The 19,452-nt window shown below is 45.0% G+C and overlaps 1 protein-coding gene and 1 long non-coding RNA gene across 3 annotated transcripts in view; one reads left to right on the top strand and one right to left on the bottom strand.

Moving 5' to 3' along the window:
* The window catches only part of MSRA (methionine sulfoxide reductase A), a 292,761-nt gene extending 282,585 nt beyond the window's left edge, over nucleotides 1-10,176 (bottom strand). Inside the window, exon 1 of one of the 2 annotated variants that reach the window (XM_075750377.1) lies at nucleotides 9,934-10,176. In XM_075750377.1, the coding sequence (XP_075606492.1) occupies nucleotides 9,934-10,063 (130 nt within the window). In that variant the 5' untranslated portion in view covers nucleotides 10,064-10,176. The remainder of the gene's footprint in view (nucleotides 1-9,933) is intronic. The other variant, XM_075750378.1, reaches the window with a different exon arrangement.
* A 91-nt stretch (nucleotides 10,177-10,267) lies between these two features.
* On the top strand, nucleotides 10,268-18,355 carry LOC142601411 (uncharacterized). The gene is made up of 2 exons (XR_012834975.1): nucleotides 10,268-13,912; nucleotides 14,089-18,355. It is a non-coding gene; the product is annotated as an uncharacterized LOC142601411 (long non-coding RNA).
* The last annotated feature ends 1,097 nt before the right edge of the window (nucleotides 18,356-19,452 follow it).

Raw genomic sequence — 19,452 nt, 5'->3', positions numbered from 1 at the left:
AAAGCAGCGTGGCCAAAAAGACAGACTTGAGGGTCTGGCTCCAGCCTTTTGCAGTCAGTTAAAGAAGTAACATCACCCGAGGTACGCTTTGGCTGGTTATTTTGCTATGTCTGCTTAGGATGGCATTTCAGCCTCCCAACAGAGGAGCATCATCAGGATCCTGAGGGAATTCTATAACTGCTGGAGCATCCTAGGAAAGATGGACACTGCTGCTACCACCGCAGCTACAGCTACAAGGGTTTACAGAGTCAGGGCACAGCTGAAGTTAGAAGGGGCCTCTGGAGATAACCTGGTCCAAGCCCCTGCTCAGAGCTAGGTCAGCTAGAGCAGGGTGCTCAGCACTGTGTCCTGTCAGGTTTTGACTGTCTCCAAGGATGGAGAAGCTACAACTTCTCTGGGCAACCTGTTCCACTGTTAAACCAACGTCAGAGAAAAAAACAGAACAGTTTTCTTCTTATGTTGAAATGGAATTTCCTGTGTTTCTGTTTGTGCCTGTTGCCTCTTACCCATCCATGGGGCACCACTGAGAAGAGTCTGTCTCTATCTCCTTTACCCCTTCCTATCAATTATTTATCTGCATTGATAAGATCCCCCTGAGCACCACGTCCCAGCTTCACTGAATTTAGGCAGAGCCACCCTTTCACTTAAAGATCGTGCATTTGTTTTAGCAATATCAAGGCAACTAAAGCTGAAATATTCCTGCTACATCTGAAGATAATAATAATAAAACAAGGAGGGTGAGACTAGAAACTATCAAAATTTCAGTTTCCTATGCTCACTAGCCACATTCTTCCCCAGATGCCTCAGCAAAAACATTCAATGCAACTTTTTCTTGAGTTCAGTATGTCAAGTTGAAGTTCCGATTCCACATAGAACTGAAATTCACTATTGTATGAATTTAATGTAAAATATACAGACTTGGAATTCAATTAAGTAGTCAAAGCAAGTGTAGATCAATTCATAAAGTTAAGAGCAGAATCAGACACGACACCAATAAGTTAAAAAGCTCTTAGGTATGCAGGAGATGATCACTTAAACACAAAGCTCCCAGTGCAACACTTTAACCCAAAACGTTAGTTATTCTTTGATACACAAACAGGAAAATACTGAGTAGGAACAAGACTGTCGTTGACACTATCACTAGTAAAATCTGGTGTCACCTTCTGATATCCAAAACTTAAGGAAGACCTTAAGTAATTCATGACAATTTAAGGAAAAAACCCCAAAAAATAATAAATGATTGAAAAATGTGCCTTCTGCTGACAATAAAAATTCACTTTGCTTGGTTTATGTCTGGTTAAAGTCTTCACTTTTTTAAAAAATACGCTAACCGGCAATTTAATTATGATCTAAATGTAATTTATGAAAACCAGAAAACATATACAACCGTGCTTTTCATCTTCATGAAGAAAACTGTACCAAGCTGCAATGGTTAGAATTTGAAACATAGCAAAGTGATTCAAAATATGCACCTTTTCAATGGAGTTATGAAACATTGGAACAATTTATAAAATTTTGTCGTGGATCCTCTGTCAAATGACATTTTTAATCAATGTTTTCTTTAAAGAGCATGATCTGATTCAAGCAAGAATTAATTCATGGAATTGCTGTGCTCTTTTTTTATATGGAAGGCCAGACTAAAATTCACCATGACCTCCTCCACATTTGTAATTATTGCTCTATTAATCTATAAATATAAAGCTAAGAGGCTTAAAAGGTTTAAACAATTGTAAGACTGTCTACCCATGAGCTGTACCTTTACTGCTTCAAAAAAGTTAACCCAATACAGATGTATCTGGCTATCTAGCAGAAAAAAAAAAGTATATGGGTGAAATATATATATATAAAATTACACAATGTCTTGCACAGGAGGTTCCCTCTTCATTATTAGGGCTCCTTCACTAGTGCTCCTAGCACTATCATAAAATAAAATAGTCAAATAGTGTAACCAACATATAGGCACATATTCATAAAACACAGCCATGTTTCAGCAGGAATGTAACTAAAATTAATTCTGAAAACTAGAGTTATACTAGAAAGGTAGAAGCCATAAATAATATGTGATTTTACTATAAAGCACATTGTATTGCACCATTATCATAGAATCATAGAATGGTTTGGGTTGGAAGGGACCTCACAGCCCATCTAGTTCCACCCCCTGCCGTGGGCAGGGACACCCTCCACTAGCCCAGGTTGCCCAAAGCCCCATCCAACCTGGCCTTGAACACTGCCAGGGAGCCAGGGGCAGCCACAGCTTCTCTGGGCACCCTGGGCCAGGGCCTCAGCACCCTCACAGGGAAGAATTTCTTCTAACATCTAATCTAAATCTACCATCCTTTAGCTTAACCCCATGACCCCTTGTCCTGTCACTACACTCCCTGATTAACAGTCCCTCTCCATCTTTCCTGTAGCCCCTTCAGGTACTGGTAAGCCGCAATTAGATCTCCCCGGAGCCTTCTCTTCTCCAGGCTGAACAACCCCAACTCTCTCAGCCTGTCCTCATAGCAGAGGTGCTCCAGCCCTCTGATCAACTTCGTGGCCTTCTCTGGACTCGCTCCAACAGTCTGATGTCCTACTTGTACTGGGGACCCCCGAGCTGGACGCAGCACTGCAGGGGGGTCTCAGCCGAGCGGAGCAGAGGGGCAGAATCCCCTCCCTCGACCTGCTGCTCACGCTGCTGGACACGCAGCCCAGGACACGGGTGGCTTTCTGGGCTGCCAGTGCACATTGCCGGCTCATGGGGAGCTTCTCATCAATCAATACCCCCAAGTCCTCCTCCTCAGGGCTGTTCTCCATCCATTCTCCGTCCAGCTTACAGTTGTGCTTGGGATTGCCCTGACCCATGTGCAGGACCTTGCACCTGGCCTTGTTGAACTTCATGTGGTTTGCATGGTCCCACCTCTCCAGCCTGTCCAGGTCCCTCTGGATGGCATCCCTTCCCTCCAGCGTGTCGACCACACCACACAACTTGCTGTTGTCAGCAAACTTGCTGAGGGTGCATTACACAGAAATCATATGAAAAAGTAATTTTCAAAAATGAATGCAGCAGCTCTACTGCAATGAAAGAAAACAGCACAACAAACTCTAATTCCCAGATTATGAAATTTGCCGAAGATCAGGTAAATCCAACTTGATTACAAAAAGACTAAGTGAAGGTCAGTACTGTTTTCAGCTCACAGTATAGTATTTTCTCCCTGTTTAACTGATTTCTACAAACAGAAGCCTTTGTATCACAAACCAACTACTTCCAGTCACTGCACAGAAATCCATATAATATACAAGGTTTAACTGCATAATTTTCTTATACTCAGATCCTAAATTAGTAATACCCTTACAATAAAACAAAAAAGAAGTTATGCATATGCAGTCAAGTCTTACATAATCCTGTGGTCAGCAAGTTACAAAGGAACAGAATCGCAATTTTGCTTTTCACAAGACTAGATTAAATGCAACTTTCAAGCCAAAACTGTCACTCAGCTGTCTTTTCCTCTTCTTGGGCTGCAGAAAAGGAAGGAGCAGTCTGAGCTGGTCGCTGTACTCACAAGGTTTGGAAATGGTAATCACGAGAGGTTCTCCACCAAACAACAAATCTCATCGAGGGGCAGAGCACATTCATGCCCATCTCACACCCAAAAAGCATCGGAAAGTTGGAGCATTGGGACCAGGATGCACAAGCAGGTCCGATGCAATTAACACAATGCACAGGATGCACAAACAGAGCGCAGAAGTGCCGCTCGCAGAAGAAAACCCTCAGCTGGTGGAAACACCTTCCAGGACACAATGCCCTGACCCAGGCGGCGCTGCCACCTCTGGTACTTCAGCAACATCCCTCCAGGCTGAATTCCTGAGAGTGGTCTCAGGCTGTGGGGAGAGCCTGGTGCTTCTCCATGGGGACGGCATGTGTTGGTTTTGCGTGGCAAGGTTTTGGTAGCGGGGGGGCTACAGGGGTGGCTTCTGTGAGAAGCTGCTAGAAGCTTCCCCTGTGTCTGACAGAGCCAATGCCAGCCGGCTCCAAGACGGACCCGCCGCTGGCCAAGGCCAAGCCAATCAGCGCCTCTGTGATAACATATTTAAGAAAGACAAAAACAGTTAGAGAGAGCTTTTGCAGCCAGAGAGAGGAGGGAGAAGATGTAAGAACATCTGCAGACACCAAGGTCAGTGAAGAAGGAGGGGGAGGAGGTGCTCCAGGCGCCGGAGCAAGATTCCCCTGCAGCCCGTGGTGAAGACCATGGTGAAGCAGGCTGTCCCCCTGCAGCCCATGGAGGGAGGATGAGGGGGTGTAGAGATTCCACCTGCAGCCCATGGAGGACCCCACGCCGGAGCAGGTGGAGACACCTGAAGGAGGCTGTGGCACCGTGGGAAGCCCGCGCTGGAGCAAGCTCCTGGCAGGACCTGTGGATCCGTGGAGAGAGGAGCCCACGCCAGAGCAGGTTTGCTGGCAGGACTTGTGACCCCGTGGGGGACCCACGCTGGAGCAGTTTGCTCCTGAAGGTCTGCACCCCGTGGAGGAGACTCACGTTGGAGAAGGCCGTGAAGGACTGTAGCCCGTGAGAGGGACCCCACGCTGGAGCGGGGGAACAATGAGTCCTCCCCCTGAGGATGAAGAAGCGGCAGAAACACCGCGTGAGGAACTGACCGTAACCCCCACTCCCCGTCCCCCTGTGCCGCTGAGGGGGGCGGAGGTTGAAGCCGGGAGTGAAGTTGAGCCCGGGAAGATGGGAGGGGTGGGGGGAGGTGTTTTAAGATTTTGGTTTTATTTCTCATTCCTCTACTCTGTTTTGCTTAGTAATTAATAAGATGAATTCCCTCTCTAAGTTCGGTCTGTTTTGCTCGTGATGATAATTAGAGAATGATCTCTCCCTGTCCTTATCTCGACCCGTAAGTTTTCTTTTATTGTAGCTTTTCTCCCCTGTCTAATGAAAGAGGGGAGTGATAGAGCGGCTCTGGTGGGCACCTGGCCCTCAGCCAGGGTCAACCCACCACACGGCAGCAGTGGCAGCAGCCTCACCTCTGAGAGCTGTGCTCTGGCAGACCTAGTCACTGCAGTGCAAGGGAAGGAGCTGCAAGAAGTGAGCACATCGTATCACATCAAGGGATGAGCAGCAGATCAACAGGATCGTCAAAGGGACCGCACAGAGAAGAAGCTAAGTGTTCTGCAGCTCTTCACCTATTAAACAGTTAGAGGCCCTCAACAGCAGTGAAGATGAACAGGATGGACACCTCAGGTCACCGGATTAGGATTAGTGCTAGTTACCATTCAGAAGAAAGGGCTGGCAGGTGTTTTCCTCAAGTGTCTGCACACAATGGCAGAGTTTGGCTGACAAAGAAGACAACTCAGATGTCCAAGTCTGGTCACAAACCTATGACGTGATCAGAATCTTGGCACAGCACACACAGCTTCAGCAGTGTCATGCATGGGAACAGGGTACGTAGGATTAGCACAGAAGAACAGGATGGGGAGCTGCACTCTACGGAAATGAACTCCTTCACAGCACACAGCTCCAGTGTGAAACTGAAGTCATGTCTGCTGAGAGCCTCTGAGCAAAGATCAGAGGAGAAACACTGGAGCTGGTGTGGTTTGGGGTCTGCTACAGAGCCCCTGGCCAAGAGGAGGGAAGTGGATGAGGCCTTCCGCAAAAAGCTAGCAGAAGTCTTGAGACGGATGGTTCTGGGCCCCTGGGAGATTTCAGTTCCCAAACGTCTGCTGGGTGAGTAACATCAAATTGGGTAAGCAAGTCAGGAAGCAGCACTAGTGACAATTTCATACCAAAAGTGCCAGAGGGACCACCAGGGATAATGGTTTGTTGTTGACCAATGTGCCCTCGTGGCCTAGGCGGCCAATGGTGTCCTGGGGTGCATGGAGAAGAGCGTGGCCAGATGATCAACGGAGGTTCTCCTCCCCCTCTGCTCTGCCCTGCTGAGGCCACATCTGGAGTTCTGTGTCCAGTGCTGGGCTCCCCAGTTCCAGACTGGGAACTACTGGGGAGAGTCCAGCGGAGGGCTGCGAGGATGAGGAGGGGCCTGGAGCATCTCTGGTATGAGGAAAGGCTGAGAGAGCTGGGGCTGGTTAGCCTGGAGAAGAGAAGGCTGAGAGGGGATCTGATCCACACTTACCAATATCTAAAGGGTGGGGGTCAAGAGGACGGGGCCAGACTCTGCTCAGTGGTGCCCAGTGACAGGACAAGGGGCAACGGGCACAAACTGGAACACGGGAAGTTCCATCTGAACATGAGGAAAAACTTCTTCACTCTGAGGGTGACCAAGCACTGGGACAGGCTGCCCAGAGAGGTTGTGGAGTTTCCTCTGGAGAGATTCAAAACCCTCCTGGACACGATCCTGTGCAACCTGCTCTGGGTGATCCTGCTCTAGCAGGGGGTTGGACTAGATGATCCCCAGAGGTCTCTTCCAACCCCTACCAGTCTCTGATTCTGTGACTGGCTGTACCACCACTGAACTGGTGGTATTGCAGCAGCAGATGGCAGAGAGCTGCAGTGACCACAGGATGACAAAGTTTAGGATCCAAACGACGGCCAGAAAGGTAAACAGCAAATTAGCATTTTGGACTTTCAGAGCTCACTCTGGATTATTTAGGGAATTGCTAGGTGAAGGCCCCTGAGATGCTCTCAAAGGGAGAAAGCACCCTTCAGGGTGGTCTGAATTTTGACAAAAACTTTCTAAGACAGCTAAGGAACAAAATATCATGCAGAAAAACTGGGAACTTCATCAGAAAAACGGAGCTGCTTAATGAATTCAAATGCAAAGAGAGAGCAGCCAAGAAGTAGAAACAATAACAAGTAACAAAGGACGTATATAAAATGCCTTGCCTAGCCATTTAGGCACAAAATCAGAAAGGCCAAAGGTGGGGTTAAAACTAGCTAGGGATGTAAACAGTAATAAGAAATGATTCCACAAAAATTACAAGAGTAAAAAGAAGCTCAGAGAAAACCTAGGTACATTGATGAATACAAAAGACAGCCTAGAAGTAGTACCAAAAAGACTAAGCACTCAAAACCTCTTTTGCCTAAGTCTTGAGAAAGACTGCTCCAAAACCTCGGCATGCACTGGCACAGTCAGAAAGAAAAGCAGCAATGTGGGGAAAAATGGGTTATGGCTACTTAAAGAAGTTAAATGTCCACGGAGCCACGTGGAGTTTTTCCAGGGCTGCAGAGGACGCTCACTGCTGTGACCATCAGAATGCTGTGATAGATCTAGATATAACGATATCTAGAAAAATCCTGGAGATCTCTGATGACTAGAAATGGGCTACAGTAACAGCCATTTTTAAGGAAGTCAAAAAGAGGATTGAGGAACTATAGAATGCTCAGCCTTGGCTCAGTCCCAGGGAAGATCACAGAGTATGTCTTCGGAAATCATTTCCAAACAAAAAAGGAACAGGAAAGTAATCAGGAATAGTCAACACATTTACCAAAGGCAAATCATGCTTGACCAGCTGGGTTGCCTTTACGAAGAAATGATTGGCTATGCAGATGAGGGCAAAGCAGTGGATGTAATACATGTTGACTTTAGAGGGCTTCTGACATCATCTCTTACAGCACTTGCATTTGGAAGCTGAGAAAGTACTGGCTGAAGAACAGACTGCTAGGCACTAGACACGTCAAAAATTGGCAGGACCACCAGACTCACAAGGCAGCGATCAATATCTTGATGTCTAGTGTGTAGCAGGTTACCCCAGGGGCTGATGCTGGGGACAATATCATTCAATATCTTAAACAATAACATGAATGATGTGACAGAAAACATGCTCAGCAAATTTGAGGGCAACACTAAACAGAAAGTGAGAGCAGACATGCCAAACAGTAGAGCTTCAGTCCAATGAGACCTTGAAAAATTTCAGGTCTACACCAACAGAAATCTCATGAAGGTCAACAAGGAGAAGTGCAAGTTCCGCACCAGTGCAAGATAATCTCAGCCCTGCTGAAAATGACCTGCGATTATGCTGGGTTCCGGATTAAATGAGCTAGCAATGTGCTCTCGTTGCAAATAAAGCAAACTGCGTACTGGGCTGCATTACGAGGAGCATGGACAGCAGAGTAAGGAAAAAAGACTCTCCTCTCTGCTGTACTAGTAATAATCCACTTGGAATATCATGTCCAGTTTTGGGTCCTCAGTTCAAGAGAGTCTGCAAGGTCAATGGTCAAGCTGGCCAGCAGCCTACAGCAGACAAACCTACAGAGCTCGCAGAAGCTGGGAGTGTTTCAGTTGGTGAATGGTAAATTAAGGGGCAATTTTACAGCAGCTTAACAGGGAGCGAGAATGACAACTCAGCCAAACCCTTCTCAAAAGCCCCAGACAGCATCAGAAAGGGCAGCAGCCCTGACTATGCCGTAAGATGTTCACGTTGGACATGAGGAAAAACTCTTTGGCAAGAAGGTAGCGCAGCATTGGCACGGGGGCTGAACTGGAGCACCCTTCCAACCAACGCTCCTCTAATTCTGCAGTCTAACAGCAATTTAAACGAAAGAATTGTTACTGAGTAAATGCTACACAATGTTAAACTGCCGTTTTCTGAAAGTAGCTTACATCTTATTTTAACTTTCACAATTCATAGGAGGTCCATGACGTTATTAAGTACACAGTACCATGTTCAGACATAGAATAAAAATGTCAAAAAAATCCCTATTTGGCCTTCTGAGGACTCTTTTTGTTCAGCAGCACAAAATTATTCTATCTATGGAGTTACAGAGCATAAAATGGGTCTAGCCTATCTTCTGTCCAGGCTTTTATCAATAAGCAACGTGCAGGTGCCACTTTAATCTAGCCAACATGCTACTCTCGCTATCATCTCTAGAGTTCGTTGCTGTAACAACATCAACCCCACCTCTGCACCACTCCTTTGAGTCCACCTTCTCCACATCAGACGTAATACTCTTCCTCATACCTTTAATTTCACCACTACCTTCTTGCTACCTTCAGCATTTTACCAAATATCTATGCAACATTAAGATCTTAGTAGGCCCTCAGACGTTTCTTTCACTGGGCTTATGCCATCATCCATTTATTATTTTCCCACCAGCACTTATGTACCTTATGTGTTTAATTTTATTTTTTAAGTTGACAGACTTTGTTAGGGACTTTAGGTGCCTGGAGCAAAGTTACAGATAAATAAACACCTTGTCGGAGAACGATCACGCGTGTTAGAGCATCTAGGTGCCACTATAATTCCTATCTAATGGTGATGACAGTCATCTTGCAATGTTTTCAGTTCCTAGGAGGGCTGACAGAAGGCAAAATTGCTTAATTCTAGGTTGCTGCTTTGCTTACCTGACAGCACACATTTACTCGAAAGGAAGAATACTGGAAAATCACTGAAAGAATTATTAAGAACTTAAAACCACTTTGCAAACATTAGGATTAGAGCATCTACACCATGCTTAGGTATTATTTTGAGATTATTTAACAGAAAAAGCAAGGGCTGGGGAAATCTGTTTAAAACCCTGAACAGGACTATTGTGGCTAAAAACTAAACAGAAAACTCACGTACGGCCAAGAGAACAAACAGATATGTGCTTGCTGGCTGCCCCAGCAATCCATTAACTCCTATTCTTACGACAAGAGCGCACAGGACACGTCATTGTGCAGCTAAACCACGACACAGGGCCGCTCCCACAGGACCCTCCAACCTCCCGACTCCCCCCCCACCACCACCCCGCCGCCGCCATTTCGCCCCCCCACAGCCCACAGACACGGACCCCACCGCGCATGCGCCACAGCCCTGCGCGCAGGCTCCGCAACGAACACCGCCCGCCCCAGTGGGAGGGCAACGCGCATGCGCGCAGGGGCCGCCTGAGGCAGCGGCGGCACCGCCTCTCTCCCTCAGCCCGTCGCCACTTCCCCTCCCCCGCCACTGCCGCCGCTACCGGGGCGGGCCGCGGGGCTTGGGAGGGGGCGGGAGTGGGGCAGGATCGCCCATACCTGCCACCGGGATGCGCTGGTTTCTGCCGGGGAGCGCCTCTTCCTTCTGCGGCAGCCGGGAGGCCGAGTCGCCCATCCTGAAGGTGGAGCTGCAGAGCGTGTGGAGGAGGCGCCGCGGCGCTGTTAGCATCACCCCTGATGGGAGTCGGGAGGTGGCGGCGGCGGCGGCGGGGTGGTGGTGGGGGGGGAAGAGACGGGACGGGGAGGGGTGAGCGGCCCGGCGCGCGCTGGCCGTTGGGACTGGCGGCGGCGGGAGGGCGGGCGCGCGGCGGTGGCGGGGCGCGAGGCCCGAGGCCCGCCCCCTGCCGAGCGGCGGCGGGGAGCGCCGGGCCCGTGTCTGTGTGTGTGTGTCCCCCCCCGGGCCCTGTGTCCTGGCCATCGCCCTGCTCCCCCCCTCCCGGCGGGGTGTATGGCGGGTGGGTGCTGCGGAGCGGGCAGCTGCCTCCCGGTGTGCCCACCCCCACCCGATGCGTCCCGGGGGCTTCGTGCTCTGGAGGGGGCTCCCCGTGCCCCGCAGCCGTGTGCCCGTGGGTCTGTGTGCTGGGAGCGGTGCAGACACCCCCTGGGTCCCACTGGCTTCCTTTGCTCGGGGTTTACCTGCCGTCTGCCCGCTGAGCTTTGTCCTTGGCCTCGTTCCCTAAGCTGTAAAGATCTGTGCGGTGTGCTCCTTGCTCGGGAGTCCCCCTGCACACTTGTACCCTGTATGTTTTTGCATGGGCTTTGCCTCAGGAGGGGTTTTTGTATGCATGCCCCTCTTAAGGTGTGTGTGCACATCATATCCACCCTCTGGCTTGTTGTCCCTACTCCTAGTTGAGGGAGGGAAAGGTTGTGCAAACATATTCAGCAAAACACGCCACACAGATTCTTCATGCAGTAATATGTTTTATTGTACAATAATATCTTTTTTTTTTTCCCCCTACAGTTTTCTGGTTGTTGATATATGCAGCACTCCTGTGTTATATTTAGCCAATATACTGCATTGTGCCAGTCTTGCAGAGTACTTTTTGTATGAAGATGCTCTAAGTAGCATACATCTCCAGAGATCAGTTGTCTGCATGTATGTTTGCAGCAAAAATGTAGAAACAAAAAGTGAACAGAGTAGAAGTACTTGTGGAAAATAACCACCATATCTTTGGGGGTAATACAATGCGTATTGAATGTATAACACAACCGGGTTAATAACAGAGAAGGCTTAGAGAGGATAGAACAATGGTGTTTGGGTTTTTAAACAATTGAAGCTCATTCTGTGCCTATAGTCATGGTCGATAGGCAGAAGGGAAATTCATACAACACCCTGCAAAGAGGGTTTGTGAACTAGGCATGGGTCTTGCACTGAGAATCTCAGAGTATGGGAAAAGATAATGCACAAGTAAGAAGAAGCAAAGAAGTTACAGAAAGGAAATGATAGTAATTTGATGCAAAATTCATCTGGAGGGTTGTGAAAAAATTGGATTCTTGGCTGAATAGGAGAGATGATAAAACGACAGACTAATGCCTGTTCTGTGAGAGGAAGGCCAGATAATTCTCTCAAAAATGGTCTATGACGAATGCAGTTCCATTCAGCTCATTATCAAGCTGGATTTTACACAGATATGATACTCTTGAGACATACAATTTAGTTTATATTTATAAAGGAATTGGATATTTACAGCAATATTGAGAATTCCCAGATGATCCTAAAAGAATCTGGAGAAGCAGGAAAATCATCTTTTAGGAGTCAAGCTTTCCTTAAAATTAAGAATTCAGATGGGAACCTGAGAGGCAAGCTGTCGCATCTCTGTGTTCAGATTCACTGTTCTTGTGTTTGAAAGGTGAACAACATCCTCTTTGAGCACAAGTAGTCCCAAGATTGCAGTCAATTTTTCAAGTTTTACTAAATTTTTGTACAGTTAGAATCATTGAGATCAGGACTGGAGAGGACCTCAGGTCACCTCCAAAAAACCTTGCAAGAACCTGAAGGAAATCTGTTAAATAAAGAATAAGTGAATACAGAGATACCTGTGATAAATAACTGTATGATATTTTGTCACTACAAATCAGTAAGAATCAGAAATGGTCAATAACAAAGTGTGAATTTCATTTAAAACATGTTCACCTAATTAACTCATCTCTCATTTATAGTCACGCTGACATTTCCCAGCTCTTTCTTACATTGTAAGAAGCCACTAAAGGTGATGATGTCCATTGGTTTTATAGTGACCATTTCTTCTGTTTCACCGTATATATCTATACTTATTCAGCTATCTGCCAAGAATGTATTGCTAAAAAATGCACTGGTTCATGTCACAACAGATGGCGATGCAATTTTCCTGTAAGAGTTAATGTATCTACCTGTGAGACTGAATGCCCAGCCTGAATCTTTGACTGTGAGCATCCTTGCTGCCTCTTTGTGAACGGTTACATTTTCATTGCCATCTTTCTTGCATGAATCGAGGTCAGTCAGAGGTGAAGGGCAGAAAAACAGACTAATGGTTGGCTGTTCAGCCTCGCGGATGAAGTGGCTGAGATCTTCCAGAGCCCTGACGTGCTCTGAAATGCCAGCTGCTGAAAAGCCAGCGTTGTCTCCACTCAGATGATCCCAGTGATCCTCCATGCTATACACGCTGTCTTTGTGTATTTATATTGTGTTGTATCTTTTAAATCATAGATGTCCTTGCCAGTACATTAATTCTTACAGGAAAAATTGCTTTGTCACCCATTGCATTCAGCTGCTTCATCTGTGAGGCTGGAAACGGCAGAGCAGGGCACGGAAAGATTGGTGGTGGGGCTGCAAACCGGTGGTTAGAGCGGAGGGTGACAGTGGGGCTGCTGATGCATTTCGATTACAGCTATTACGGGCAGGAAGCAGTCTTTCATTCTGTGTTTGCATGGCACTTCACACACTGTATTCCTGCTTCGTAACTGGATCTGAAGTATTAAATAGTAATAAGCCATCGTGCCACTTAACAAATAAAAACTGCTGATTTTCAGAAGTGCTTAGTGCTTCTTGGCTCCGTGGAAACAGAATACTTTTAAAATTAGATAAATCCCACTTACATTTCAGGAAGGTGTGGACTGTCCCCTTCTGTCGTTCCACAGGCTGAGGTCTGCGTAGGAGAGTCTGAAAATTACATTCTTAACTTTTTAAAGTTTTCTTGATACGGATTTACCTGTCCAAGCAAGCAGCGGAACTTATCTTTTTGTTGATGAGGGACTATGCTTCACACTTAAATGTAGACCTTATATGTACCAACACAGATTGAATTAAGAAGTATATCAGAAAAAAAAGCCTAGATTAGGGCACCTACATGGTGCTTGCATTCCCGTGTAACGATCGCGATATTCCCAGAACAGCAATTTTACAGCATATGCTAAAAATCTTGAGGAAACCAGCGTGAAGAAGGAAAAAGAGGCGCGAGGGAGAGAGAGCAGGAAGAAAACGGACGTGGGCTTACCTGTGTCCTTTTGGCCAGGGCTCTACACAAATTCCTGCTCATCTGGTCCTAGGACCTTGCTCAAAATGTACACAATTTTTTCCAGGACCTGACATTTACTGTCCATAATCCTTCAGAGTTAAATTTGCTAGTCTTTGTGGTTTAGGACAGGTGCGTTTTTCCCATGTAGCAAAATTTCTTGTATCTTGAAACTGATAAAGCCCTCTGTAACCATCTTCGTGGTGATACACTGATCAGGAAGGCAGGTTTGTGCCGCAGTGTGCATCTCCTGGAAAAGTGATTTTTTTTTTTTTTTTAATTTAAAAACACACGGTGAAAGAAGATCCTCCACAGGCTTTAGTGGGTTGTTCAGTGCTTGATTACTGTTAAAAATATGCACCTTATTTTTAGATCAGCTTCAGCTCCCACCCATTAAATCTTAGCTTATCTTTCCTAGAATAAAGAGCTTTCTTTTATCCAGGTTTTATTATCCCTACTTTCTGCTGTAGACTGTGGTCATCCCTCAAGATAAGAGAAACAGGACTCAGGGAGCTGATCGCAGTGAAGTATGTTTTCTAATTCTCCAGTTGTCATTGGACTTCTCTGAACCCTCTCCAGGTTTTCAACTGACATCTTTCCTGAAATTTTTTATTTATTTTTTTATTTTATTTATTTTTTTATTTTTTATTTTTTTTTTTTTATTTATTTATTTTTTATTTATTTTTGTTTCACTTTGATGAAGATGTGAATAATGAATACAGCGTTCTGGTACTGGTCAGACCAAGTGCCGACATAATGGCGGTTTTCTGATTCACACTTGGTTTTGCATTCATCTATCCAAGGGCAGCATTAGACCTTCCAGTCTCAGAGGTACGCTGCTGTGACTCCCAAGGCCTCTTGAGGAATTTATTACCAATGTATAGAAATACATAGACAATTATAGCAGATATATAGAAAATTGTGTTCTGTGCCTTGTCCTTGGCACCCATTTAAATCACTAGTATAGACTTGTTCCAATCCCCTGTCTTTGTCACCACTGCTCCTGCAGTTTTGGGTCAGCTGCTCACAGTTGGAAATAATTTTCCGTGTTCTTCTCTATAATTGATTAAAATGTCAAATAATGGAGCTTAGGACCAACGCTGACATGACATCACTGTAAACACACCGACCTTATGATGATTGCCTCATTGCAATCACATTTTGTGACTGGTCAGGTAGCGAGATCTCTGAAAAAGCACATATTTTCATCAGAACAAACCTGCTGGTTCCCCAATTTGAGCAGAAAGACACGAACGGGTTTGAAGGGTTTTCAATCAAGGGAACTGGAGACTTTAAGTGCCACAATTCTTTTTTGGAAACAAGAGACATGAATTCCTGTATCAACAGCTGTATCTCTTACCCCAGGACAGCGAAGATGATAACACAGTAAAGCAATCTACGTGAGACGGTTTCTAGAGAGGGGCAGGAAGATCAATCAGTCATTCATCCCCCTTCCATTTGGGATCTAGATGAGCATTTAGATTAAGCTACATAAATTATAGTAAAAATGGAACTGACATAGAAGAGCTATCAGCACTGTACCTCAGAATAATGCAGTGATTTGGGATTTACAGAGGGATGGCAAAAACAATGGGCAATTTAATAGAGTCTATGTACGTGCCAGGGAGAAGGCGAAAGTGCAGGGTACGAGCAGCGTCTTCACGCGGGTTATTTTTCCATTGCACTGTAGCAATTACAGAAAAAAAAAGCGCTAATGCAACAACCAAGCATCTTTATAACCAGTCCCCACGTGTTCATGCAAGCCAAGGTGCTGCAGACACCCGCGTTCGGTCTGTCTCTGTGTGAATTTGTTTTGAGCTCTCGTGATAGTCCCTGAAGAGGTGGTCAATGCGGGGCTTGGTTTTGCTGCCTGCGCTTAAGCGTGCAGCACCATTCGTGATGCCCTCAGGCACATCACCTGCACGTTAGGTCATCCTCCAGGTTGGCACTGATCTCACAAGCGTATTGTGTCATATCTGCGAACTCCACACAGATGTCTCTGATGCTGTGGAGCATTTGAAAGGGCTTCCAGCATGCATATGGTGAAAAAAGTCCTACGATCAGCAGTGTGAGGAGAGCAATGTGACTGCAAAATGACCGCTGGCTTCCAGTGACTATGAAACAGAAAACCTTTGCCTGTCTTCAGAGTGCAGGTGCCCTGTGCCTATGTAGATGCCTAAAATGTCTCCAAATATTGAGCCAAATCCTACCTGGACACAAAAAGTCAAAGTCTTTAGTTGTCAAGCAGCTTTGTGTGGGGTTGTCTGTCACCGCCAAGTTTGTGTCCTGCAGAGATTCAAACACCTGCTAGAACTGAATTAGCACTTGGTAGCCGGTAGCCCAAGAGTTAGCAGAGATCTTCAGTGGCGTGGCTTCTCACTGCTCCCTAAATTTCCTGGACTTAAGTCACCAGCAGCTGAGGCTCAGCCCTGGGGTTTTTAAATCAATATTTCCACCATGGTACAAAAGTATTCTGGAGGTCAGGTTCCAGTTTATGAGAGAGCAAATTACTGGGCACATGGAGTGGCCAGTGCTGCACACGTCAGGTTTGATCATCATTAGAATCGTTCCCCGCCTAAAACCTGAAATGGTAACACAGATTTCAGTACTTGGAAGCCATTGTGATGCAGCCCTTCTCTTTCGTAAAGCTCTAACTTTGGTAATAAATTTCTCAGTAAGTATTTTTTGTACAGTTCATTTTGGGATGTCTGCTTTTATCACCCTGAGGAAAAAAGAGTTTGGGGTGGGACTGATACCACCTAAATTTAGCTGTTCAGAAGTACGGCATCCCATCCAGGCTGGACACCTAGCTATTTCTGTAGCAAACAAAGGAAGAGTAGTATCTTAGAACATAATTCATCCCATCTTAAAATAGGAGAGTGGAGCAGGTAGGGTCAACTGTTCTCCAGAGAGGTTTAGTTCATTCAGCTCGCATCAAGTGCCCTGGTGAGTAGCTTGGAGTTGATAGCTTGATTTTTTTTGATAACTGAAATTAGGCAGAAATTGTTTCCTTTGTTTACCTAGGAAAAATGCAGAATTTTAAAGCAAATTTCAACCCCATACAAATGTTACTCTTAATACACATTGACTAGCCGTTCCAAAATAAATTAACTGTTTAGCACAATATCCTTCACATTCCCCGTCGTAAGTAGTGTTTTACATTCTGCACTCCACATTTTACTTACTGATCCTCGAGATTTATTCCCTCCCTCACTAAAACCTTTTCATTTTCCTGAACTCCAAATTCATATTTGCTAAAATATTTCTATTTTTCAAGTTTTTCCAAGTCATTGGAAGTCTGAAGTACATTCACATAAATCCATACAAGTGGCTAAACAATATTAAGGACTTTTATTGATTTAAACTATCAGTAGTAAATAGTAAACTGTCCTTATGCTTCGGGGTAACATTTTACTGCAGCAACTGCACAGCACACTGCTCTGCTGGAGGTACTGATGTCATCTACCTTAGAAATACAAATAAATGGTGTATAACTGGATTTCCTTCATAATCTCCCTTAATAAATTCTGCAGATGACACACAATATCTTCAAGATCTGTAAAAACATCACTTCTGGAAATAAAGGGTATTTTTTCTTAGCATGCTGACTTGTAATAGATTAGATAGCGGAAAAAGTATGACATGTCACCTAACGTGTATTTTTGGCAGTCTGTTTTGCTTGTATGCATAGGTCTACACTTGGTCAAAATATTGTGGCTTTCTTTGTGATTCTGTTTTTATCTGACGGCAAAACCGCACGATAATAAAAAAAAAGCTAATGGATTCAATTAAGTTTTTTGGTGGAAAATTATGCAATGTAAACACGCTCTGCCAGTGGTTTTCGATGCATTGCACAGCGTCTAGTAGATTCCTTGGCTTTGTTAGTCCGCGCTGGTTTGTATGCAGTGGCACTGATGACTTTATAAAAACAAATGACAGAGTTGTTTACGCTGCCCCACTAAAGGAAATAATCATATTTAATAGTGCTGGTTTCCCATACAGGGCTAAAAAAAACAACTCTTGCGCTATATGCTGTAATAAGCTTTTTATAAATGTGCTCATGTGGTGCTCAGCAGAGCCCGCTGTGCCGATACTATAAAAATGAAGGGGACCTTCATAAGCTTTAAGTGCTATCGTATATTACCGTGCAGCAGCATCCCCTCTTGTTAATAAAGTTTGTAAGAAATACACAGGCAAAAGATTAAAAATACATGTATGATACTATTCGCAGCAATAAAAGCTGATGTTGTTTGGACTGCTTGTTTATTTGCTCGCCCTACATGCGATGTTTGAAGGAGTATGGTGAATACGATTGAACAGATGAGTTTTTCCCTGGGGGCCTTGCTTCGCCCTGGCCAGCATCATCCCGGGGATGCTGGTCCAGGGATGCAGGCTGCTTCCCTGAGCCCTCTGGTGGGCTCCTTCCTCCACTGCAGCAGGCAGTTCCTACACACCAGGCTATGACTCTGCTCTGAAAATAAATAAAAAAAATGATCTTTATGAAATGTGAGCCTTTTCCTCATCTCCCCGCATAAGAAAATCATGTGAAAATAAAATACAACTGGTATTTCATTAAAGGTGATGAGAAATTTTCAGGGCTTTGACCACAGATATCTTATTTTTGCTCTGGCATCCAGCAATAACGGTGATTATTGAATTGCAACACAGAAAGCTCTTCTGGGAATAGATATGCAGCGCAGCCTGTCATTGCTTGGCAAAATGCACTCAGGTGCTGATGTAAATGGAAAGGTTGTATATTTGAGATAGTTTCATTGGAGAAATCATAATAAAATGGATTAAGAGACACCTGAAATGCTTCTCAGTTTAAAACTAAAATATCAGGACATTTCCTGACAGCATCTGGATTCTTGAGGGAAATTAAATGCCTGGTAATACTCTATTTGGAAGAAAATAAATTAGCAGCATATGTAAAATATATCTGACTGGCTATTAAATTATCTTATCATCCACGGGTTGTACTGACTTTTGATTCCGTTCTTTATTGGAATTGCTACGTGGCACATTGCTATGCAGTACATACAGGAAGGCACGGATTCGGCTCATCAAAGAGTCTTAGGTATTGAAATTCTGTTGACAGCAATATTTTAGTCCCAGGGGAATGAGTGGGACTTTGTCACCTCTTCTGCTCCCAGGAACTTACATTCCAAATGGGACAGAATATCCCAAAGCCATAATCAGCCCAGTGCAGGTGCTGTTACGTTGGTTTTCGTGGTGATGGGGTGGAATTACTAAGCTAGTTCAGCAACAGTGGCGTGAAGAGGATTAAAGTACAGATCATCCAGAGAAGAGTGTGTTTCAGCAATTGCACGGTATAAGGCACCAAAACAAGTGTAAAAGAGGGCTGCAAGTGACACAAAGGAGTGGTCTATTGTAAGACCAGACTATGGAGAGAACAGGGAAGAATGGGGTATGGATAGCTGGAAAACTGGGCATAACTTTTTAGGTAGCAATACTTTTTTAGTAGCAATACTTTTTATGGACAAACTGGACAGAGTGTAACTTAAAACCAGTGTACACAGCTTAAAGATAGGTCATGACTTTCAGCAGCAATGTTCTTGGACAATGAAGTGTCCTACAGCTGGAGTCATTAAAAATTCAACATTTGTCATATCTCTGTAATTGCAGTCCCTTGGTATCTTCTATTCAGAGTGTGGGAGGTTATAAATATTGTTGATGAGTCAGCATTTGCTTTAGACTTCTTGGTCTTTACTAGTCGTGTTTGCACTTCTTATTCATGTTGTCACCGTTCGTCAATGTGAACCTTCACCCAAGTGGAGGGGATTTACAATGAAGTCTGGGAGACATTTGGCTTTGGCACAATTAATGCCAATTTGGACCCTTCTTTTATTAAAGGGGATTTTAAAAATTGCTTTCCCTTTTCATTAAAAGATGCAAAAGAAGAACAAGATGATACAGTTTTTACCTGTCTTTGGGAAGGGCACGTTCCTTCAAATATTTTCCAGGGTAGCTGGAAGGATACAAAAATCCTGGTTTGGGGATGAGCAGTTCTGGCACAAATACCAAGAGACAACACTTCCATCCTTAA

The sequence above is a fragment of the Balearica regulorum genome, chromosome 3 (assembly GCF_011004875.1).
Source record: "Balearica regulorum gibbericeps isolate bBalReg1 chromosome 3, bBalReg1.pri, whole genome shotgun sequence".
Classification (NCBI taxonomy): domain Eukaryota; kingdom Metazoa; phylum Chordata; class Aves; order Gruiformes; family Gruidae; genus Balearica; species Balearica regulorum.
The sequence above is the reverse complement of the archived record's forward strand: the minus strand, read 5'-3'. Positions and strand labels throughout refer to the sequence as shown.